The 21,112-nt window shown below is 36.5% G+C and overlaps 2 protein-coding genes across 2 annotated transcripts; one reads left to right on the plus strand and one right to left on the minus strand.

The window, feature by feature from the left end:
- Positions 1-6,454: 6,454 nt before the first annotated feature.
- LOC108992777 (cyclic nucleotide-gated ion channel 18) lies at positions 6,455-10,502 on the plus strand. The gene is made up of 6 exons (XM_018967421.2): positions 6,455-7,039; positions 7,615-7,827; positions 7,912-8,222; positions 8,594-8,705; positions 8,922-9,158; positions 9,290-10,502. Exons 1-6 carry the CDS (start codon positions 6,584-6,586, stop codon positions 10,046-10,048), a joined length of 2,088 nt encoding a protein of 695 aa, XP_018822966.1. The 5' UTR covers positions 6,455-6,583; the 3' UTR covers positions 10,049-10,502.
- Positions 10,503-17,162: 6,660 nt separating this feature from the next.
- Positions 17,163-20,172, minus strand: LOC108992793 (probable receptor-like protein kinase At1g30570). Its single transcript, XM_018967438.2, has 8 exons — positions 19,488-20,172; positions 19,301-19,369; positions 19,081-19,194; positions 18,869-18,982; positions 18,175-18,393; positions 17,969-18,084; positions 17,484-17,744; positions 17,163-17,396 (listed from the first exon to the last, which is right to left on the minus strand). The coding sequence occupies exons 1-8, from the start codon at positions 20,170-20,172 to the stop codon at positions 17,163-17,165; spliced, it is 1,812 nt and encodes a 603-aa protein (XP_018822983.2).
- Between the last annotated feature and the right edge of the window lie 940 nt (positions 20,173-21,112).

Below are 21,112 nucleotides of genomic sequence, written 5' to 3' on the forward strand. Positions count from 1 at the left end.
TGACTCTACATAACAGGCTTACCCAGCTACCAAACAACTTCTTAGCAAACACAAAATCCTGGCTATCAATCATCAAATATTCAAATCTATCCATTTGGTGTAAAGTTGGGTATTCATGATGTTAACTGATGTTGTATACTTCTCGCAGAATTAGGATACGTGCCTTATAAGCTTACCTGCCTAATTAAACTCTTAAGTGTTTTTTAGACAGTGAGATGAAATAAAAATTAAAAATAAAATAAAATATTATTTTTTAATATTATTATTATTTTAATATTTAAAAAATTAAATTATTTCTTATATTTTATATAAAAAATTTTAAAAATATATAATAATAAAATAAAATAAAATACTTTCACTATCTAATCTAATCGAGATTTAATTATTCAAACCAGCTGTTATTCCATCTTCATCTTTAAGCTGTGCATTGAAAAGAACGTCTTTAGCGCTGAAGTACATAAAATCTGAAACACATGATGGTGAATGTCAATGAAATCATTTTGGACTGACCTTTCGTATTGGCTGTGTGATAAGAATTTCAGAGTGGACGGATTTTCAAAGCTATAGCCGTTGTTTATGCTCACCAAGGCATCTGGATTCTGGACACAGAAAATTGGAGCAGACAAAAGGATATGGAATTATAATTTTGTTATGTTTATGTATTAATTTATATATTAATATTGTTATTTTTATATTTTAAATTTAAATTAATATTATTTTTAATAAAATTTACTATCTGATCAATCATATTAAATGAATGCACGTATTAACGTACAGAATCACTTATAATTATATTTTTTCATAAAATTAATAGCTTACAAATTGAGAGAATAATAATAAAGATAGATTATGGATACCACATAAATAATAAAGATTTCCTCCAAATCTAGTCCATTTAATATTCTCATATTTTTTTAATAGGATTATAGTATTAGTTCACCTTTAATTAATTCTGTCTGCTTAACATCCACACACTCTTTTCACTAATACTATTAATTCCTTCTCTTTATCAATTAAAAATAATTTATTTCTTATGATCTGTAGAGATTTTAATTGTAAGTTGTAACGATGACACATCAAAGTTAAGACAAGACAAAGGTGAAGGTGACTAGGTGAGGGAAGCAAATAATTGAACTGTGAAGAAGTTCCAAAATCGTTCGGAAAATAAGACGAGACGAGATAATTTGTAAATTTTAAAAATTTGTGTTTAGATATAGAAATAAAATGAGATGATTTTTATTTTATTTTTTATATCTGATAAAGTTGTGGATTATACCAATTATTGTATATTTATAAATATATAATTTCTATTATTTATAAATATAAAAGTTTGTGTGGTTAATAATTGAGTATTATTTATAAATATATTTTTTATTAATTAATATCAATTAATAAATTAAATACTCATAAGCATATTTAAATCAAAAAATCAATACAATTTTATTTTCAAAATGTAGATTAAAATATTAATTTTTATTATAATATAGATCATTCTAATGATCATTTGGAGAGCCTATCCATATTTTTTGAGTGGAGAAGGAAGGAGGATGGCACTCTGCGGAAGAAGAGTCCAAACGAGGGTGTAGGATGAGAGAGGAAAGAGCTGAGCCTCGTGTTTTCTGTTTCCTCGTGTTTTGTGTTTTGGTGAGTGACTTGTCACCTTAGATCATTTTTATTGGCTTCGTAAAATCTATTTTTAAAATTAGGTTAATATTATACCTTTTTATATATTTATCCGTTAGATTTAAATTCAATTTTTATATTAAATTATCTATTTACTCTTTATATAATAATAAATTATTATTAATTTAAAAAGAATAAACTCAAAAAAATATTAAAAAATTCAAAAAAAATGTGGTGTGTGAAAGTTAGAGAGATTGTGTAACATTGCTCTGAATATTAATAATAATTATATTATAATTAAATTAATATTAAAAAAATCATATTTTCAAAAGTCATTTAATGTTAATAACAAAAAATATTTAATTAAACTCATCTAAATTTCTATCTAAATTTCTTAATTACAAACCAAATAGTATTTTGCTTAGAGTGAGAAACTAATATTTTAATATTTACTTTGAGTGAGAAATTAATATTTTAATATTTGGTGAATCAATTATAGGTCTTCGTCTTTGACCAACTACTGTAACAAAAGTCTAAATTATTTTAGATTTGCCCAATTCAATATGAGATTTTTTTACATCAATTATGTAAATTTTAGCCAACTTTCTTATTTGGTCAAGTCAATAAGGATGCTCTTAGTGAACAAAAATAAAACGCTATCAAACACATTCAGATAAGATGAGATACACTTGAGCGCATTTAAATATGGACAATCTGTGCGAAAACAAAGGAATTTTTTGTTTCACCACTGTATCCAAATCAGTTCTAAGTTGGATGATAAAATGTAGAATCAGAGTTTCTCAGTACTTCTATTCTGATATTATGTAAAATTACAATTTATTCAAAAAAATTAAACAAATAAAAAAAAAAAATTTAATTATTTGTATTAAATTCTTAACAAATTCTAATAATGTCAATCGGCCTTCGTTTTTGAAAGGATGACTATTTCCCCATTACATAACATAGCTAACGCCCATATGCCCTACATCCACCTTTCCTCTTGTTGTCTGTCTAATGGTTTTTGGAATCTTAAAAAGTGGGAATGCCCATATGCCCTACATGCACGCACATATTGGCGCTACGATGAATTTGCTGAATTCATGAGAAGATAAAACACAGCCAACATCTTAGCTGAGATTCTCTACCTACAAACAAAACTAGGATCTCCAAGAGATGCCGAGATAAAACAAAGAAAGAACATCTAAAAGAGGAAGCCATTATATATAATAGGAGTAATGCTATATATAGTCGTGTAGTGCGTAAGTACTGTGCAGTCATTTTGAGAAAGAGTAAGATTCATTATTAAAAAATTATTATTTTTTTATATAAATTCCATATCATTACTTTTTTAAAAGTAATTATACGACGCTTGCATAATCACGACTGTAAATATCATTTCTCATGTGACAGAATAAACAATAAATGATAAGCTGACTGATACACACAATTTAATATTTTATAATACAAATCAAGCTTGAAGCCAGTCCATTGAATCCGGATTTTATTCTGTTCCTGGCCATCTGATTCAAATAATTTATACCCTTAAAAATATTAATATCCTTCTGCATGCACCTTCCCTGCAAGAACCCACATTACTTGGAAGTTGCCCCCCCCCGTGAAATGTGATACAATAATTCATTCAGGAATAGAGATCCTCCTTAACAGATCTCCAATGCTTACTATGCTCTGTTCTGACATCAAAAGATTTATAGATCCCCAAACTTCCACTTTGATCCAGTTTTCTCTTTTCTTAAGTCCAATGAATATGAAGCATCTCGTATATTGTATATTTATATGGATTTCTGGTCTAACATACACCAGAAAGCAGAAGCACAGTAGTTGTCAAGTGATGGATTTCTGACTACGTTCAAGGTGAATCGTTCATGCCATCCTGTCAGGTTTGCAAGAAGACACCCAGCAAGTCTTTTCTTTAAAAAAAAAAAAGGAAAAAAAAATTAGGCAGAGGTTGTATATATTAACTCTTTGTAGATACATGTTTGAAATTCTTTAACAAACATTTATTTTAGAGTAATGTTAGATAAGTCTCACGTAATCATTTTGAAAAAAAATAAAATTTATTATTAAAAAATTTATTTTTTTCACGTAAATTCTATATTTATTTATATTTTTTTAATTGTACAACGCTTGTGGATTCCATGATTACAAATATAATTTATCTTTATTTTATAGGTTATGCTACTCAATATCTCACACCACACACCATATATATTTTAATTTTTTTTATTTTATTTTATTCCTGTTAAACTAATTGAGTTGTTTTACTTATCATCCATATATTATATATTTTTTATGGAAAAAAGAAAAAAAATTAAGAGGTGTGTAGTGTGTAGGGTATAAAATGCTAAGTAAAATTATTCTCATTTTATTTTATATGGCATCACATCACTTGGGCTTTTCATTTCAGTCAAAACATAAATATTTTGTGAAAAAATATTTACAAACACGCTTATTATCATACTAAAAAAATACAAAAACTCTACTAAATACACCACTAATGTGGAAGTTTGCCGTATTAACTAGTATAAAAAGTATTTCTGTTTTAGCTTTGTATTTACATATCGAATTTATAAATGAGTGCTTAAAAATAAAATTGGTTATCCATCTCATCTACAAAAATAATAAAGTTTAGTACTTTTTCTTGCTAATTGATGTTATAGACTCTTACATCAGTAATGTGTTAAATGTGTCAATAAATAAATTTAAATAGACGTTTTATAAATAGTCTATTTTATAAATAAGAAATGATATTCATCGGATTTTTAATTATCATACTCTCAACATTCTAGAATGTGACATCAAATAATTGACAATATTACTTACATCATTCATTTTTGTTTAGAAAGAGAATGGCACCCCAATTTTGTTGATAACCCTCACTTGTGGTGGAGGAAAACCATAATTACAACCAAACACCTGGGAATACAAATGAGCATAAAACCAAAACCCAAGTATAAAAAATACCTAAACAACCAACCAAAATAAAACATTACTCACTATTGTTCAAATTACAATAACAAAAAAAGAACCAACCATAGAAAACAAACCAACAGGTGCAAGAAAGAGCACACAAACAAATAATAATATCCAATGAATAAAAAAAATCATAGAAAACCAAACTTACCAAGGACAAACCTACGAGATGCGAAGATAAGGAAGCCCAATCATGTCCGTACGAAGAATCCCTCTTAATTGGGTCGACATATCACTTTCATCCACCCAATCCATGTTTAAACCTCCAACATCCTTCTTAGCAAGAAAATCAGCCATAACATTACCTTCACGAAAAATATAACGAATACGATATTTCATGCATATAAGATAGTCATGTAATTCGTCCCAAAAATTCTCTAGATACTAGATATTGCAAGTCCCTTTAATAATCCAATTAATAAGCATTTGAGAATCTGTCTCAATCTCAACACAAAAAAATCCAAGATGATAACACCTACGAATCCCCTCCAACACACTGCGCATTTTTGCAAAATTATTAGAACCCTGACTGAAAGGCACATAATACACCAAACGGAGCTTACCACGATGGTCATGAAGAACACCTCCTGCACCAGCCAGCCCAGGATTATCTAAATTACTACCATTTGTATTCAATTTCACCCAACCATCTTGTGGTCTAGACCATCTCACCACACACACACACACACTTGCTTAGGTTTAGGGGCTAATATCGGGATCTCCAATCTATTTAAGATAGCCACATCCTGATTAGAAATCTTAGAAACTTTCATAATCAATTGCATAATCCTGCAGAGCCAAAAAATGATAACATGCCAAACCGACTCCACATTAGAAACCTTACCATCATACCGAGCTTTGCAATGCCAATTCCAAAGTTTATAAGAAATAATAGAAGGGAGAAGACCAAAAATAGTTTTAACTTGAGAAGACTTATTAGCGCGACAGAACCAAAAATTTATTTGTTCCTACCAAGTTTGATACACACCCATGTGAACACCTAAATGAGTCGCAGCCATACGCCAAATCTAACGAGCAAAATTACCAGTACAAAGCACATGATTCAAATCCTCAACCTGACCCCCAAAACAACAATGACATTTAGAAACCAAAGGGATACCAACAGATTTAATCTTCTCATTAATGCTCAAGCAGTTATGATTAGCCTTCCACATCATAATAGATATTTTCTTAGGAAGATTCTTATGCCAAATCCAATTAACCCAAGGTAAAGGAGGTGCCCTAACACGGATACAATTTCAAACACTTTTAGTAGTAAAATAACCAGCCATGTCATTTCACCAAATTAAAACATCTTGACCCTCCTTCCTCCTAGCCAAAAAACTACACAAATCAAAAGTTTTTTGGGGGCCCACAAGCTTTTCCAGGAGGGGGACATCCCACCCATTATAGAGACGACACTCAATTAAGAGAATTGTTACAACTATATAGAAATTTTACAAAAATAAATCTACAAACTGATATGATTTCATATGATACGTTAGATCATTTTTACAATAAATATAACTTTACAATCTAATGTACTATATTAAATCACATCGATTTACGAATTTATTTTTATGAAATCTTTTTATCACTAAAGCATTTATGATAATTTAATATAATGTAAAAGATGAGTTGATAATGAGGCCCGGGTAAGGCCTATATGTAAAACCGAACATCCGGTTCATAAAAAGAAAATAACAAAGCCCAAGCTTAGGCCCAAACACATTTAGCATCGGGAATGATCCGACTAATTTTCCTAACAACCAAACAAAACCAAATTACCCATTCTTCCCGCGCTAACTACCATGTTGCAGCCCCACGTCCTTTCCGCTTTCATCGCTTTCCCCCGTAAATCTCAACGGTCCCATAGCTATCCCTTTGACCCCTTCTTATTCTTCTTCTTCTTCACCTCTTATCTATCGTCGCTGCGGAATCCGTTGAACACCCGACTCCGCCATGGAAGATGAATAGAATAATCTCCAGGTCGGCCTCAAGGTTCCGCCACTTCCGGCGACTCGCCACCGAGACCGAGGACCACCACCAGGCCCACCACATTCTATGGCGCCACCAAATCCTCGACCCGGGCAGCGACATCGTCACCCACTGGAATCACATCTTCCTCCTCACCTGTCTTCTCGCCCTCTTCATCGATCCTCTCTACTTTTACCTCCCATCCGTCAGCGGCCCGGCTTGCTTGACCACCGAAACAGGCTTGGGAATCCTCGTCACTCTCTTCCGTTCCGTCACCGATCTTTTCTACTTGATGCATATGATCTTGAAGTTCCGGACCGCGTTTGTTGCCCCGACTTCTAGGGTTTTTGGGCGGGGCGAGCTGGTTATGGATGCCAGGGAAATCGCCATGCGTTACTTGAAGTCGGACTTCATTGTCGATCTCGCTGCAATGCTTCCTATACCACAGGCATGTCCAAGTTTCGTTCCTCTCTCAATATTTGAAATTTTGCATTCAACAATTTGAGCCAATTCGAAGAAAGCTAGGGCCATCATCGGCTTAATTTCTGGACCTTTCAGAGTTATTTACCCGTTGACGACAGACTGTTGTTTTGTCTTATATATGTATGTTATTTTCATGAATGTGTTTTGGTACTAGTTCAATTTAAGCAACAAGTTTTAGAGGTTCACCTCCTTCACTCGCACGTATTGATAGATTTAATTAGTATTGATATATTCTTGTAAGTCCCAAAAATTTAGTTAGAAAGCATAGTTGATCATTGGGAATTCTCAAGCCCAAAAAAAAAAAAAAAAAGAAGTTTATTAGAGGAATTTGTTAAATAACCAAGAGCAGAGTCATGGTTTGAAATTTATACTCTTGCTTTTAATCTAGTAATAATTTATCACCTATCCTTAAAACGTAAACCGAGAAGAATGGTCATTTTATCAATCTTCTGACAACTAGAACCTTTGTGCCTTATTACTCAGCGATGTTGTTGTTATGATTAGGAGTTGAGGATTTTGTATCTTAATTTTTCTTTGCAGATTGTCATCTGGTTAGTGATTCCAGCAACACGAAACTCCAGAGTTGATCACGCCAACAACACTCTTTCCCTTTTTGTTCTTATACAATATGTTCCTAGACTATTTCTTATCTTCCCCTTGAACCAGCGTATTATAAAAACCACTGGGGTTGTCGCCAAGACAGCTTGGGCAGGAGCTGCGTACAATCTCCTTCTTTACGTACTAGCTAGTCATGTAAGCATATTCCAGGTCACCTCTCTTGATTTTGAGTAGTCTTTAAATCTCAATGGTTATGATGCTCATTCACTACTGTTGCAGGTATTAGGAGCTGTCTGGTATCTATCATCCATAGGGCGACAGTTCAACTGCTGGAAAGTTGAGTGTGCAAAGGAGAATGCCTTAGGAGTTCTGCCTTGCCTCCCTAGTTATTTGGATTGTAATAGTTTGGGACGAGCTGAACGAAAGTACTGGTTGAATATCACTAACGTTCTTGCCAATTGTGATGCGAAGAACAAAGATATCAGTTTCAAGTTTGGAATGTTTGCTGATGCTTTTACCAATGATGTTGCTTCCTCACGTTTTATTGAGAAGTTTTTATATTGTCTTTGGTGGGGTTTAAGAAATCTAAGGTATCGTTTCTTAACTGAAGATTTTGGTACTTGGTAAATACTGATATATTGATAGTTAACAATTTTGTGGAGTCTAGATAAATTATTTAGTTAATCAGGATTGGTTAATTATATCTGATATAGTACATCAGCAGAACTCAGTGGGGATTCCAGGGACACAATACTAGCTAGTCAATATATGTTGTTTTGAAGTAATCTTAGTTAAAAGTTATCTGGGAAAACGGGCTGTGCAGATGATCTTACTCCCTATTATAGCTTGTATTATCTGCAATCCTGTTCTTATCCTCGTATCTCTTATAGCTATTAATTACAAGATAATAGGCATACTCCTTGTACTCAATTGATGATATACCCTTAATTTGTATATGCAGTTCATATGGACAGACTTTGGAGACGACCACGTTTCTTGGGGAGACATTATTTTGCATTTTTCTATCCATTCTCGGTTTAGTCCTATTCTCATTTTTTATTGGCAACATGCAGGTATATATTGTATTCTATCTCCTTCTTCTGGTATTCAGTGATATTCTTGTTGTTGATCATCTAGAATCTTTTTAACCTAATTATCTTTAAAATATTGAATATTCGCCAATTTTGATGGTGTAAGAATCATAATTAAGTTGATAGGTGTTTTGGTAGTTGTATTTGTTGCAAATATTAGTGCTAATTTAATTAATGAGGATTTTCTTTCTGTTGAAGACATATTTGCAATCAAATACCATAAGACTAGAAGAATGGAGGATTAAGAAAAGAGATACGGAAGAGTGGATGAGACATCGCCAGTTACCTCCAGCTTTGCAAGAACGAGTTCTTCGGTTTGTTCAGTATAAATGGCTGGCCACAAGAGGAGTTAATGAAGAATCTATATTGCTTTCATTACCCCTAGACCTCCGTCGTGAAATTCAACGGCATTTATGTCTTGCCCTTGTTCGTCGTGTATGTCTAATGCCAGAAATCTTGGTCACCATCTTCCTCCTAACATGATGGGATTTAGATGGTTGGAAATTTGAATTCTTACTTTGGAATTACTTTTTCGTATTTTGAAAATGTCATTTTTTCTTATGCAGGTGCCATTCTTCTCACAAATGGATGACCAGCTTCTTGATGCCATATGCGAACGCCTTATCTCATCCTTGAACACACAAGGCACCTACTTTGTTCGAGAGGGTGATCCAGTAAATGAGATGCTGTTTATCATTAGAGGACAACTGGAGAGCTCCACAACTAATGGAGGAAGATTCGGGTTCTTCAATTCCATCACCCTCAGGCCAGGTGACTTCTGCGGTGAGGAATTACTGACATGGGCCTTAATGCACAATTCTAGCGTAAACCTTCCTTCTTCAACCCGGACTGTTAGAGCCCTTACTGAAGTTGAAGCTTTTGCCCTTCGAGCTGAGGACCTCAAATTTGTTGCAAGTCAGTTCAAGCACCTTCACAGCAAGAAACTTCAGCATGCATTCAGGTACTATTCCCATCAATGGAGGACATGGGGTGCTTGCTTCATACAAGCTGCTTGGAGAAGATACTGGAAGAAAAAGTTGGTAAATTACTTGAATAGGGAGGAGAGCCTCTACTATATGTCAGTCCCTGACCGAGAGAGCAACTTTGATGATGATATAGCAGATAGGAGTTTTGAGGGTGACAGATCATCAAGGAACAACGAAAACAATGTCAAGCATCTTGGTGCCACAATCCTGGCATCGAAGTTTGCAGCAAATACAAGAAGAGGGGCTAACCAGAAAGATCTCATAGGTGATCCTGCTTCTACCAGCTTAAAGATGCCCCAGCTGTTTAAGCCAGATGAACCTGATTTCTCTGTAGATTGAAGGGAGGTTTAGTCAGTACCAGAACGCATAAAAAAATTGAACAAATGAGCCAACAACAAAATGCTTAGAAATTTTTTTGTTTTTTTATTGACCTTGTGTAAGTTATACCTGTAGATTAGAATGAACACTTTCTCATTTCTTCAGAGTCACAATGCACTTGCAAATATCGAACCTCAATTGCTCTGTACAAACACGAAGGGAAAGCCTTCAGAAGGTGATAAGCTTGACCGGTCCTTAGAAGACTCATTTTGCAGGTGCATTGTGACAATGAAGAAGTGAGAATGTGAAGACTTATTAGGCTATGATAACGGGAATTTATAATATGATGACTCTGGGATTTGGTAACAGGATGTACAAAGTTTTATTTATTTATTTATTTTTTATTTATGGAAAATAGACTTCATTTATTTATGAAAGTGAAGTTACAACTGTGACTTGATACATACAAGGAAAATATCAGATTACAAGCTAACTACTCACGGTTGAGATTCCACCAGTACACAAATTTCTGTGATTGGTATGGTCTTAACTTCTATAACTCTCTACAGACAAACCATTTGAGAAATCACACTCTATCTAAAACAGAGATTTTAAACCTCACCTCCAGAGAAGGAGAGGACTTTCACTCTATGGACAAAATGTCCAAGAGACTATTTCTTTTTTATTTTTACCTAACCAAAAGGAAATAACAATGAATATAAAGATAGATATGAAAATGACGGATTACAACTGTAGATCCGAATTTTCAGCTTGAAGGAAAATAAAATACAAGAAATAAAGAGAGTGTGGTGGCGCATGAGGGCCACGAGCCACGTTAGGAGTGTGGCAGCCAGTCGAGTCTGAAGAAACTGAGTTCCTGGTTCCAGAAACGTCGCGCGTGGTGGCAGTAGAAGCTTCCTCGTGCGGTGGCGTTGCTATGACCTGCGCATGTAACTCACACACAACTCCGTTCGACGAAAACCTTCAGCCATCCAAAGGATCGGCAGCCTGAGAATCCTGTTAAGGCGCTGTAAGAAACCGAAGGTCTGTATGGATAAAAACAGAAGAGGCCAACTTGCCTTATTCCTTTTGCTATATTCATTTAAATAGTACAGCTTTACAAGAGTTAAACATGGTAATATAGTAATGTACAAAACAAGAATTAAATATGGCAATGTACAAGATGGAAAGTATGACAAATTAGCAAGATACACGTAAAAGAGAAAATCAAGGACTTAAGGTTCTGATGCTCGCTGATTCTAGAGGAGATTAATTGCAGGAGCAGTTTTGGAAGGTTCACTTTTGGAAGGTTGTGATTCACGCTGATTCTGGAGAAGATTAGTTGCAGAAGCACTTTTGGAAAGTTGAGGAATACTTGGTCTAACACCCCTAAAGTGATGGGGAGCAAAATCACCATTAGTTTGGACCTTTAGAAAGTGAATCTCGAAGCTGTTTGACCCTTGGTGAATAGATCTGCAATCTGATCTTGTGTAGAGATGTGTTTCACTTGAATGTCTTTGTTTAGGACTTTTTCTCTGATGAAGTGATAGTCTACCTCAATATGTTTGGTCCGAGCATGAAACACCGGATTAGATGCCAAGGCAATAGCTCCAATATTGTCACACCAGATTGTTGGAGTTGAAGGTAGAAGCAGTCCCAGTTCTTTCATGAGCATCCAGATCCAGTATATTTCAGCAGTAGCGATGGCCAAGCTTCGATGCTTTGCTTCTGTGCTACTCTTGGAGACTATTGGTTGTTTCTTTACTGTCCATGTGATGAGGTTTTGTCCTAGAAAGATGCCATAGCCTGTTGTGCTTCGACGGTCATCCGGATTGCCCGCCCAATCGGAGTCACAATAAGCTTGTAATTTTATATCACCAGGAGTAAAATAAAGGTCATAATCAATACTACCCTTAAGGTAATGAAGAACACACTTAACAGCAATCCAATGGGGCTCACAGGGATTGTGCATGAATTGGCACAATTGGTTGACAGCATATGCAATGTCAGGGCACGAGATGGTACAGTATTGAAGAGCCCCAACTACACGACGGTATTCAGTAGGGTCAGACAATAATTCACCATCTTCAGTTGAGAGTTTCGGACTTGAGGTTGTTGGACAGCTAAGTGGCTTAGCACCCACCATTTTGGTGCTTTCCAGTAAATCAGTTATGTATCGAGCTTGGCGAAGGTGAAGCCCATGTTGGTCACGGTAAGCCTGTACACCTAGAAAAAAGCTCAGCTCACCCAGGTGTTTAACAAGAAAAGAATCCTTAAGAGATGAGACAAATGAGTCAATCACAGACTTACTAGAACCAGTGACCAATATGTCATCAACGTACACCAAGACATACAATTTTACAGAACCAGTAGCATAGATAAAAAGGGAGTAATCAGCAGTAGACTCAATGAATCCATACTCCAATAGTGATTGTGAAAGGCGTCGAAACCAAGCACACAGTGCTTGTTTGAGACCGTACAAAGACTTATGCAATCGGCAAACATAGTCAGGATGATTTTCATCAACAAACCCTTAAGGTTGTTCCATGAAAACCTCTTCATCTAAAGACCCATGTAAAAATGCATTTGAAATGTCTAATTGGCATATATTCCAATTGAGAGAAACTGTTAAAGCAAGAATCATACGCACGGTTGTGTGTTTCACTACCGGTGAAAAAGTCTCAGCATAATCAACTCCATATTTTTTATCAAACCCTTTTGCAACTAAACGCGCTTTATAGCGCTCAACACTGCCGTCAGAGAACTGTTTTATCTTAAAAACCCATTTATTTCGAACAATATGCTTTCCTAGTGGGCGAGGGCAGAGGGACCAAGTCCCATTTACCATCAATGCGTCAAATTCATTCCCCATCGCAGCATGCCATGCTGGAGAAGAAACGGCTTGTGTGTAGGTGGAAGGCTCATTATTGGTGATGACCGTGGAGAGTACCTGCAGGGGATGTCGAGTCAAGTAGAAGACGTTGAAATCAGGGAAGACTCTGGGTTTGGAGTTGCCAGTCACCGATCTGGTTGTTATTCGGCGTGGGTCATTTGCTTGGTTGTTGGAGTTGGTGGGTGGATTTAAAGTGGATGAAATCGGTGGTGTGGGGATTTCAATTGCAGATGGGATGGAGATGGAATCGATGGTGTGGAAATTTCAATTGTAGATTGAGGGTTTGGTAGAATGGGCGAACTGCTAATTTCTTGGAAAGTGACAATATTTGGGTTGTCAATTGTTGGAGAGTGCGGAAATGGGACCGATTCGGTTTCAGGGATGGTTGATGGTTGGGGAAGAGGGAGGGATTCAGTTGTAGATGTTGGAGAAGAATTAGAAAAGGTAGAGAGGGGAAGAAATGAAGTAGAAGGAGATATACCTGGAGGAAGTGTACTCGGCGAGGCAAGCGAAGAGAGGACTCCACGATTTGCAGGGAAATCTTGTTCATTGAAAATGACACTACGCAACACATATACACGGCCAGTATGATAGTCAAGACATCGATAGCCTCGTTGTTGACTAGCATAGCCGATAAAAATGCATTCCTTACTCCAAAAAGATAATTTGTGAGATTCATATGGTCTGAGGAAAGGAAAACATGCGGATCCAAAAATTTTTAGATGTGAATATTTGGGAACTTTTTGATGAAATATGTGAAAAGGCGTTAAATTTTGTAGCACTTTGGTTGGGAGTCGATTTATGAGATAAACAGATGTTAGAAAAGCATCGGGCCAATATGTATTCGGTAGGTGGGACCGGGTTAGAATAGTTAACCCGGTTTCAACAATATGATGATGTTTTCGCTCAGCGATCTCATTTTGTTGAGAGGTATGGGGGAACATAAATCGGTGAAAAATGCCATGCTCTTGTAAAAAAGATTTGAAGATGATGGAGAGAAATTCTCCACCATTATCAGTTTGTAATTGTTGGATTTTATGAGAGAAAACATTTTCAATTAGAGCCTTAAATTGTTTAAAAATTGCAAAAACCTCATTTTTAAACTTAATGGGATATAACCAAGTGAAACGAGAAAAATCATCAATAAAAAGAACATAATATTTTGATCCACCAACCGAATACACAGGAGATGTCCATACATCTGAATGAATAAGTTCTAAAGGGTGATTGGTTTGACGAGTTGAGCTACTAAAGGGTAATTGTTTAGATTTCCCTAAAGGTCACGATGAACAAAACTCTTCTTTATTGGATGTAGACACATTTAAATATTTGGAATGAATCAATTTATTTAAAACAACTTGAGATGGATGGCCTAGACGATCATGTCATATGGCAAGAGTTGTGGACATGCCGAGTCTTGCCACAAAGCAGGAAATTTTATTTGAACAAGATTTATTGTCTGCAATTGGATAGAGTCCGTTCTTAACTTGCCCTTGGAGTAGAAATCGCCTCGTGTTCTTCTCCTTCACAGAAAAATCATTTACAGTTAATACAAAATAACAATCATTATCCAAACAAAAGCGGTTAATAGAGATTAAATTTGAGGATGCATTTGGACAATGAAGAACATTAGAGAGAGTGAAATTTGAATGATTTGTGGTGAGAGATGTGGTACCCATATTTTTTTTATCACCAAACCTGAGCCATTTCCAATCGTGATTGTTTCTTCTCCTTCATAGGGTTGCGAGTCGGTGAGATTTGCCGTATTACTAGTAATATGAGCATTAGCCCCACTGTCTGCATACCACACCTGTTGTGCATAAGAGGTATTACCTTCAGCAGCCATAGCACCTAGATCTGATGGTGGGTGGCGACCTTAATAGGAAAAATCAAACTGATGGTAACTGTCAAGTGCTTTTTACCACAAATTTGACAAATAGGACGATTATCAAGGGATTGAGACGCATCAGTCTTATTGTTGGAAGAGGCCGAATGGGTAAGGGGACGATTAGAGTGTATCGGGGAACGAGATTGGGATGAAAAGCCAGGCCCTTTTGTTTTCTTTAGGAGCATATTTTTGGACTGGGTTGCCGCAAATGCAAAACTGGTCTCCGAAGGGACTGAGGGGTTTGAGGCCTCCATCAACGTCTCAAAGCTCAAAAGTTCTGTCTGAAAATCGTCCAAGGTGAATTCTTTGTCCCTCGTTGCAAAGGTGAAAGCAGTGACAAAGGGCATGAATTGTGGCTTGAGTCCACTCAAGAGATATGTGATGAGGTCTTGTTCATCCACAGGTTTGCCGGCAGCAGACAATTGATCGGAGAAGAGCTTAGCCTCTTCAATGTACGAGAGACAGGATCAGTTGCCTTGTGAAATGGTTTGAAGTTGCCTTTTGAGAAAGGCAATGCGAGAGCGTGAGGTAGAGGAAAAACGAGCTTGAAAAGCGTCCCATACCTGCTTGGAAGTCTCCAGATTGAGGACAGTGGAGGCAAGTTTTTTAATAATAGAGGCATAAAGCCAACTGAGTACACTGTTATCTTGTTTAGACTAGTTATTGTACTCAGGATTTATGGAGTTATCTGGTAGAGTCTTGGTTGGTGCAGGGTTGGTGCCATCTACTAAGCCAACCATGCCGTGACTCTTCAAAAAGACCAAAAATTGGATTCTCCAAGTGAGGTAATTGGAGCCATCCAATTTCTGAAATTGAGGTGTATTCGATAGAGAAGAGGCCATTGTGGTGCGGAAGTGTGGTCGTAGGATCTTACTTGTTGGGCGTGAGCCTTAGAGGCCTGATACCATGTAAGAAACCGAAGGTCTGTATGGATAAAAACAGAGGAGGCCAACTTGCCTTATTCCTTTTGCTATTTTCATTTAAATAGTACAGCTTTACAAGAGTTAAACATGGTAATATAGTAACGTACAAAACAAGAATTAAATATGGCAATGTACAAGATGGAAAGTATGACAAATTAGCAAGATACACTTAAAAGAGAAAATCAAGGACTTAAGGTTCTAATGCACGCTGATTCTGGAGGAGATTAATTGCAGGAGCAATTTTGGAAGGTTCACTTTTGGAAGGTTGTGATTCACGCTGATTCTGGAGAAGATTAGTTGCAGAAGCACTTTTGAAAGGTTGAGGAATACTTGGTCTAACAGGCGCGTGGTGTTCGTTGGGCTTTGGAAATCAACAGATTGGCATTTCGCCATACTTTGGATAGAAAAACAACCAAAAATTGAAAAATAAAGAGTTACACAATCTCTAGTCTAATAGATGAGATGAGAGAGGGAGGAGCCGAAGCTCCACCTCCCTGGGTTGGGTTTTTGCTGTGGGGAATCTTTGGAGAGAAAAGGGTGAGAGATCTTTCGGCAAGATCTCTTGTTAAGATTGCTTGATCTCTTGTTATTTTTTTATGAATTACGTTGTGGACAGTGGTGAAAGTACCCATCCAAAGTTGGGAGGAGAAAGGGTTAAAGACACTACAAGATTCTACGAATGCAGGAGTAGCACTTCCACAGTGCTAGTTATCATTGGTAATTTGGTAAAACTTACTTGACCCCAGCTGGAGATTGCAAGCTATCCCAAGTCCACAGATCCTCATGCAAGCTGGGCTCGGGTTGAAAAGTATTGATAAGCTTTGTGAGGCTGCAGGTTGATAAAATCTTTACCATTGTTCTTAGTATGGTATCTTATCGTACTTCAAATTTACATTTTGGGTTAAAATATGGAAAATATTTTAGTTATAAAGGAATTATATAAAAGTAAATTCATAAATTGATATAATTTAATATGGTACGTCAGATTGTAAAGTTACTTTTATTATAAAGTAAATTTAATAGATTTTATAAAACTATATCAATTTGTAGATTTATTATATGTAATTACTTTATATCTATAGCAGTTGTCTAAAAGTATTGGATAAAACCATCTGTGTAATACAAGAAATTTCAAATGTGGCCCACTGTGTCGCCCCGCGAGGGAAGGGAACGCTATTTTCCTCCTCCTACTGATCATAAAGCACGTAGTGTCCTAAAAATAAAAATAAAAACTACAAAATAAAAATAAAAATCAAGAAACATAAATAACTAAACCGAAAAAGAAATACACTTAGAAATTAAAATTATGAAAATGCCAACTTCCATGAAAGCATGCAAAACTGAATTCTAATCCGTTGATATTGGCAAATTTTGCTCAAACATTCTTAGTAAAATTAGGAAATGATATCAAGAGTTTCTCTCGTATGAAGTTCAAGACTCGTCTGGTGTAGTTCCAACAGGGATACAAGCTGTGGCCCTTGTTGATATTTCGAGGGCTTCTTCTAATCTTTCAAGAACCCGCTTCATAGAAGGTCGTTGTTCCCCAAGTGATGTGCATGACAGAGCTAGGTGAAGTGTTAGTTCAAATGCTTCTATGGAATAAGCCCCCTTAAGTTTTGGGTCAGCAAACTCCACAACACTGCCACCTCTGGTAAGTATTGTTGCCTGAGAAGCATAAAGAAACTGACTTTAAGTGATCCTGGACAAAGATAAAGCAATAGTAGGATGAAGGAACGAGAAGCAAGGACTGACCATTTTAGCTAATGACATTGGCTTCTTTAGATTCAAGTTGATTACTTTCTTTCCAGAAAGTATCTGCAGAAGGACCATGCCAAAGCTGTAGACATCAGCAGATGAATTTACACGGCGGTTGATTCTGTACTCAGGATCGACATACCCAAAAGTTCCTCTGACTTCTGAGCTCACATGCGTCTTCCCCATGTCGATGATTTTAGACAACCCAAAGTCTGAGAGCTTGGCTTCGAAGTTCGTCCCAAGAAGAATGTTTGTTGGCTGTAAAAGGAAAAAGGTCAACTAACAGATATAATTCATGTTCTCAAATTCCATTGTCATGTGTATGAAATCTTTCTGAAGTATCATGATTCAAGTGCTGCTTTTCCTCAAGGTGACATTTAAGATTTCACTGCACAGATGAATCTGGCACAAACTATACCATCTTGTTCCATAGTTGCGAATATGCAAATCAGGGATTAAAGAAGAACAATTTTCAGGCACACCTTGACATCACGATGAACAATGCAGCCTTCTGCATAAGTGTGGAGAAACCAAAGACCTCGAGCACTATCAATTGCAATCTCAAGCCTCTGGATCCAGGTCAGGACAGTATCTTTCCCTGTTGACCATCAGTATAAAAGTAGTCATAAGCACTTCAATGACCAGAAATTATGAAAAAGGAAGTAAAACTTCGGCTTCAAAATCGTACCAAAAAGCCATTCTGAGAGGTTGCCGTAGGGGCAAAACTCATAGACAAGGAAACACTCGTTTTCCCTCACAGAACAACCCAGCAATGCGACGAGGTTTGGGTGTCTGACATGCGATAAGCTTGTTACTTCCCTGACAAAGGACTCGACGTCTCCATCATTGATGATGTGCTTGATGGCAACATGCTGATTTTTTGACAGTATACCTTTGTACACCTTTCCTGATACGGCATAGAAATTATCAACATTTTCCCCTCTCACAAGGTCTCACCTGAGGGATGTTTGAAAATGGAGTTCCCCATAACCCCAATCCCCTTATCAAAGAAAATTAACACCCAGTTGGACAAATTCAGAGTTGGGGGGTGGGGCTTGAACTTGTTTGAAGCCAAACAAACAGAAATAAGTAGGCTATGTTGCTTTCTTCCATTAAAAAAATGGTTTTATTCTGTATTTCAAACAGTTAATTATTGGAAAAAAACCCATTTGATAACAAAAATCAACCTATAATATGGTCAAGAAACCAGAAGTTAGATACATAGTCAGGACGAAGATAAGGTTCGGCTAAAATGCAAAACTTGCAGCATTAAGACTCGAGATGAATTATAATGCTGGTAACCAGAAAGGGGAATCTGCAAAGAATTAGTAAGAGGAAATTTCGGAGTAGGTGATATAATATGTTATACTTAAGATGCTCACCAGCAGTTCCTTCACCAATGAAGTTTTCGTCACTTAGATTATCTGTGGCAGAATACACCTCCTTGATAGGAACTTTCCGACAAGCAGACTCTTTTGGAAATATATTTTTGAAAGCTGTTAGATATAGAAACAAAATCAGTCTATAGGTTTCATAAGCTATATCCCATGCAAAAGTTCCATGCCTTACGGTAATAAGAAAGTTTGGAGTATACCATCCTTTTTCCGCGGTGGACTTGATTTGGAACATCCTTTTGACAAGATTTTTCTGGCAATGACTACTACTATCAGTGCAATGCCTACAATGCTTCCAGCTAGAATCCCAACACCTAATTCCATAATATTTCTTTTTAGTTCGGACGTTAAGGACAGACCATCTGCTGCTTGCAATATATGAACATGTAAATTCCAACACAGGGATGGGTGGAGAATTACCTGTGCTAATTTGAATCTTCCAGCTTGTACCTTTCGGTGCTTGATTATCTCCTGCAGCTGATGTATTCCCTGCCAGGGACAGAGAATAGTTAAGAGGGGATTGAATTTATATATGTACTTTTCCGGGAATTTCGTTTGACAGTAAAGTTAATCAATTTTGCCAGGCATGTTGCATCAACCTACTTACCGTCGTTCATCTTTTGTGCCCCTAGGCATCTTAGAAGTGTATGGGCATGCATCGGATCTCCAATTCTACTTATTAAGGACACCAGCACTGCAAACTGACAGATGACTATTTCATCAATGTTAACCCCAGCAATGGCAGATATGGAACGTGTTCTGCTTATGCTTTCCCAAGTATTCGCACAAGATTCGCATGACTGATCACATTCTTCATTGGATTTCACGAGTTCACAGTGTTCATTTAATCTTCTTAATTCACCCCCCAACTTTCTAGTGACAAGTTCAACGGAGAAATCTAAACAGCCACCACCTCCTCTTGTTAGCTTCTCAATGCCACAACCGAAAGCATTGTCTGCAAAGCTTTTCATCGAATTCAGACAATTTTTCTGCTCGGTAGAGTTTATAAATATTTGTCCTGTTTGATTTGCCCACTTCCCCAATGCATACAGGTAAGTATGGAATGCTACACCACAACTACTATTGTGTAGAAACCCACCCCAATCTCCCCATTCACAACCTCTACTACTTAAGGCTGATGAAAATTGAAGGTCGAGGTTGCATTCTGTCGCAGAAGGCTGAGAAACTGTAAGTTTTACCGTGTTGATCAGGATGAAGATGTAAATAATGGAGATGGGTTTTGATATCTCACCCCGAAGCCATATGCGAGAATCCGAAACGGATTTATCCATAGTAAACTAAATACAGTTCTTAAATGGAGAATAATACACTGAACAAACAGGCAGGCGTTTGTATGACAGGGATTCACCAATGAATATAATTAAGAAGAGAAGACAAAGTTTGAACCCTTGGTTTGTGGGAATGGGAAGGGAGGGGTACCCTTTCAATTCATGTTATCGACTCTCAGGTTTGCCACAAATTACAATCATCAAATGACATCACCAGAGTTGATCAGATCATGTAGTGTGACAAAACAAATTCCGATTCTCAAACTCAAAGTTGAATGATCTCCGTCTTCTTACTTGGGTAAACATGGCTTCTGATCTTGAGATTGCTCACGATAATGCAATGCAGAATTGAAGCAGCAGAGAGGAAGTACTACTTGAAAGACAAAGAAACAGTCGCGCGCCTAGCTTCTTTGGATGCATCGTCAAAATGAAATAAAGCATTAAATTAAGTAAATAAGATATTATCACGTTGTTATATATTAATTAGGCAAATTAAATTAGTATTGTTGCCGGCCAAACGGCGCCAATGCATTCTCAAAGGAATTAATTACAGAATACAGATGCTGGGTTTTAACCTGTACGTACATGAGATGGAAACTCGGTACTGCTGCATTCATCATGGGACAGAAAACCATCAGCGACAGGAAATGACAGACAATTTAATTACAGTTAATGACTGTTACTTGGGTTGTTAAATAATCTACTAGCATGACTTTGTGATCATCAGGCATGACAGCTCAACAAGCTAGGAACTTTATTTTTGTCAAAAAGCACACAACCACTATCGAAATCTATAAATTTGTTTACTCCTGCATGCAATATTGCATGGGGATAGGGTTTAATTAATCTCATTTTAACTACTTAATTGTGATCTCTAAATACCCTTGCTAGCTGCTGCTTGCTTGAATAAAGCTGTAGAGCACGCCTTTTATTTAAAATGCTT

This window comes from Juglans regia, chromosome 1 (genome assembly GCF_001411555.2).
Source record: "Juglans regia cultivar Chandler chromosome 1, Walnut 2.0, whole genome shotgun sequence".
NCBI lineage: Eukaryota > Viridiplantae > Streptophyta > Magnoliopsida > Fagales > Juglandaceae > Juglans > Juglans regia.

Excerpts from the sequence above, each read along its gene's own strand:
- LOC108992793 (XM_018967438.2), bottom strand. The coding sequence starts at position 20,172 with ATGGATAAATCCGTTTCGGATTCTCGCATATGGCTTCGGGGTGAGATA. Across the intron at positions 18,394-18,868 it reads CATTGGTGAAGGAACTGCTG|GAAAGGTGTACAAAGGTATA; the intron begins GTGAGCATCTTA and ends ATGCCGTATCAG. Across the intron at positions 18,085-18,174 it reads CCTCTCAGAATGGCTTTTTG|GGAAAGATACTGTCCTGACC; the intron begins GTACGATTTTGA and ends GATGGTCAACAG.
- LOC108992777 (XM_018967421.2), top strand. The coding sequence starts at position 6,584 with ATGAATAGAATAATCTCCAGGTCGGCCTCAAGGTTCCGCCACTTCCGG. Across the intron at positions 8,706-8,921 it reads TTTTTATTGGCAACATGCAG|ACATATTTGCAATCAAATAC; the intron begins GTATATATTGTA and ends TTTCTGTTGAAG. Across the intron at positions 9,159-9,289 it reads GTCTTGCCCTTGTTCGTCGT|GTGCCATTCTTCTCACAAAT; the intron begins GTATGTCTAATG and ends TTTCTTATGCAG.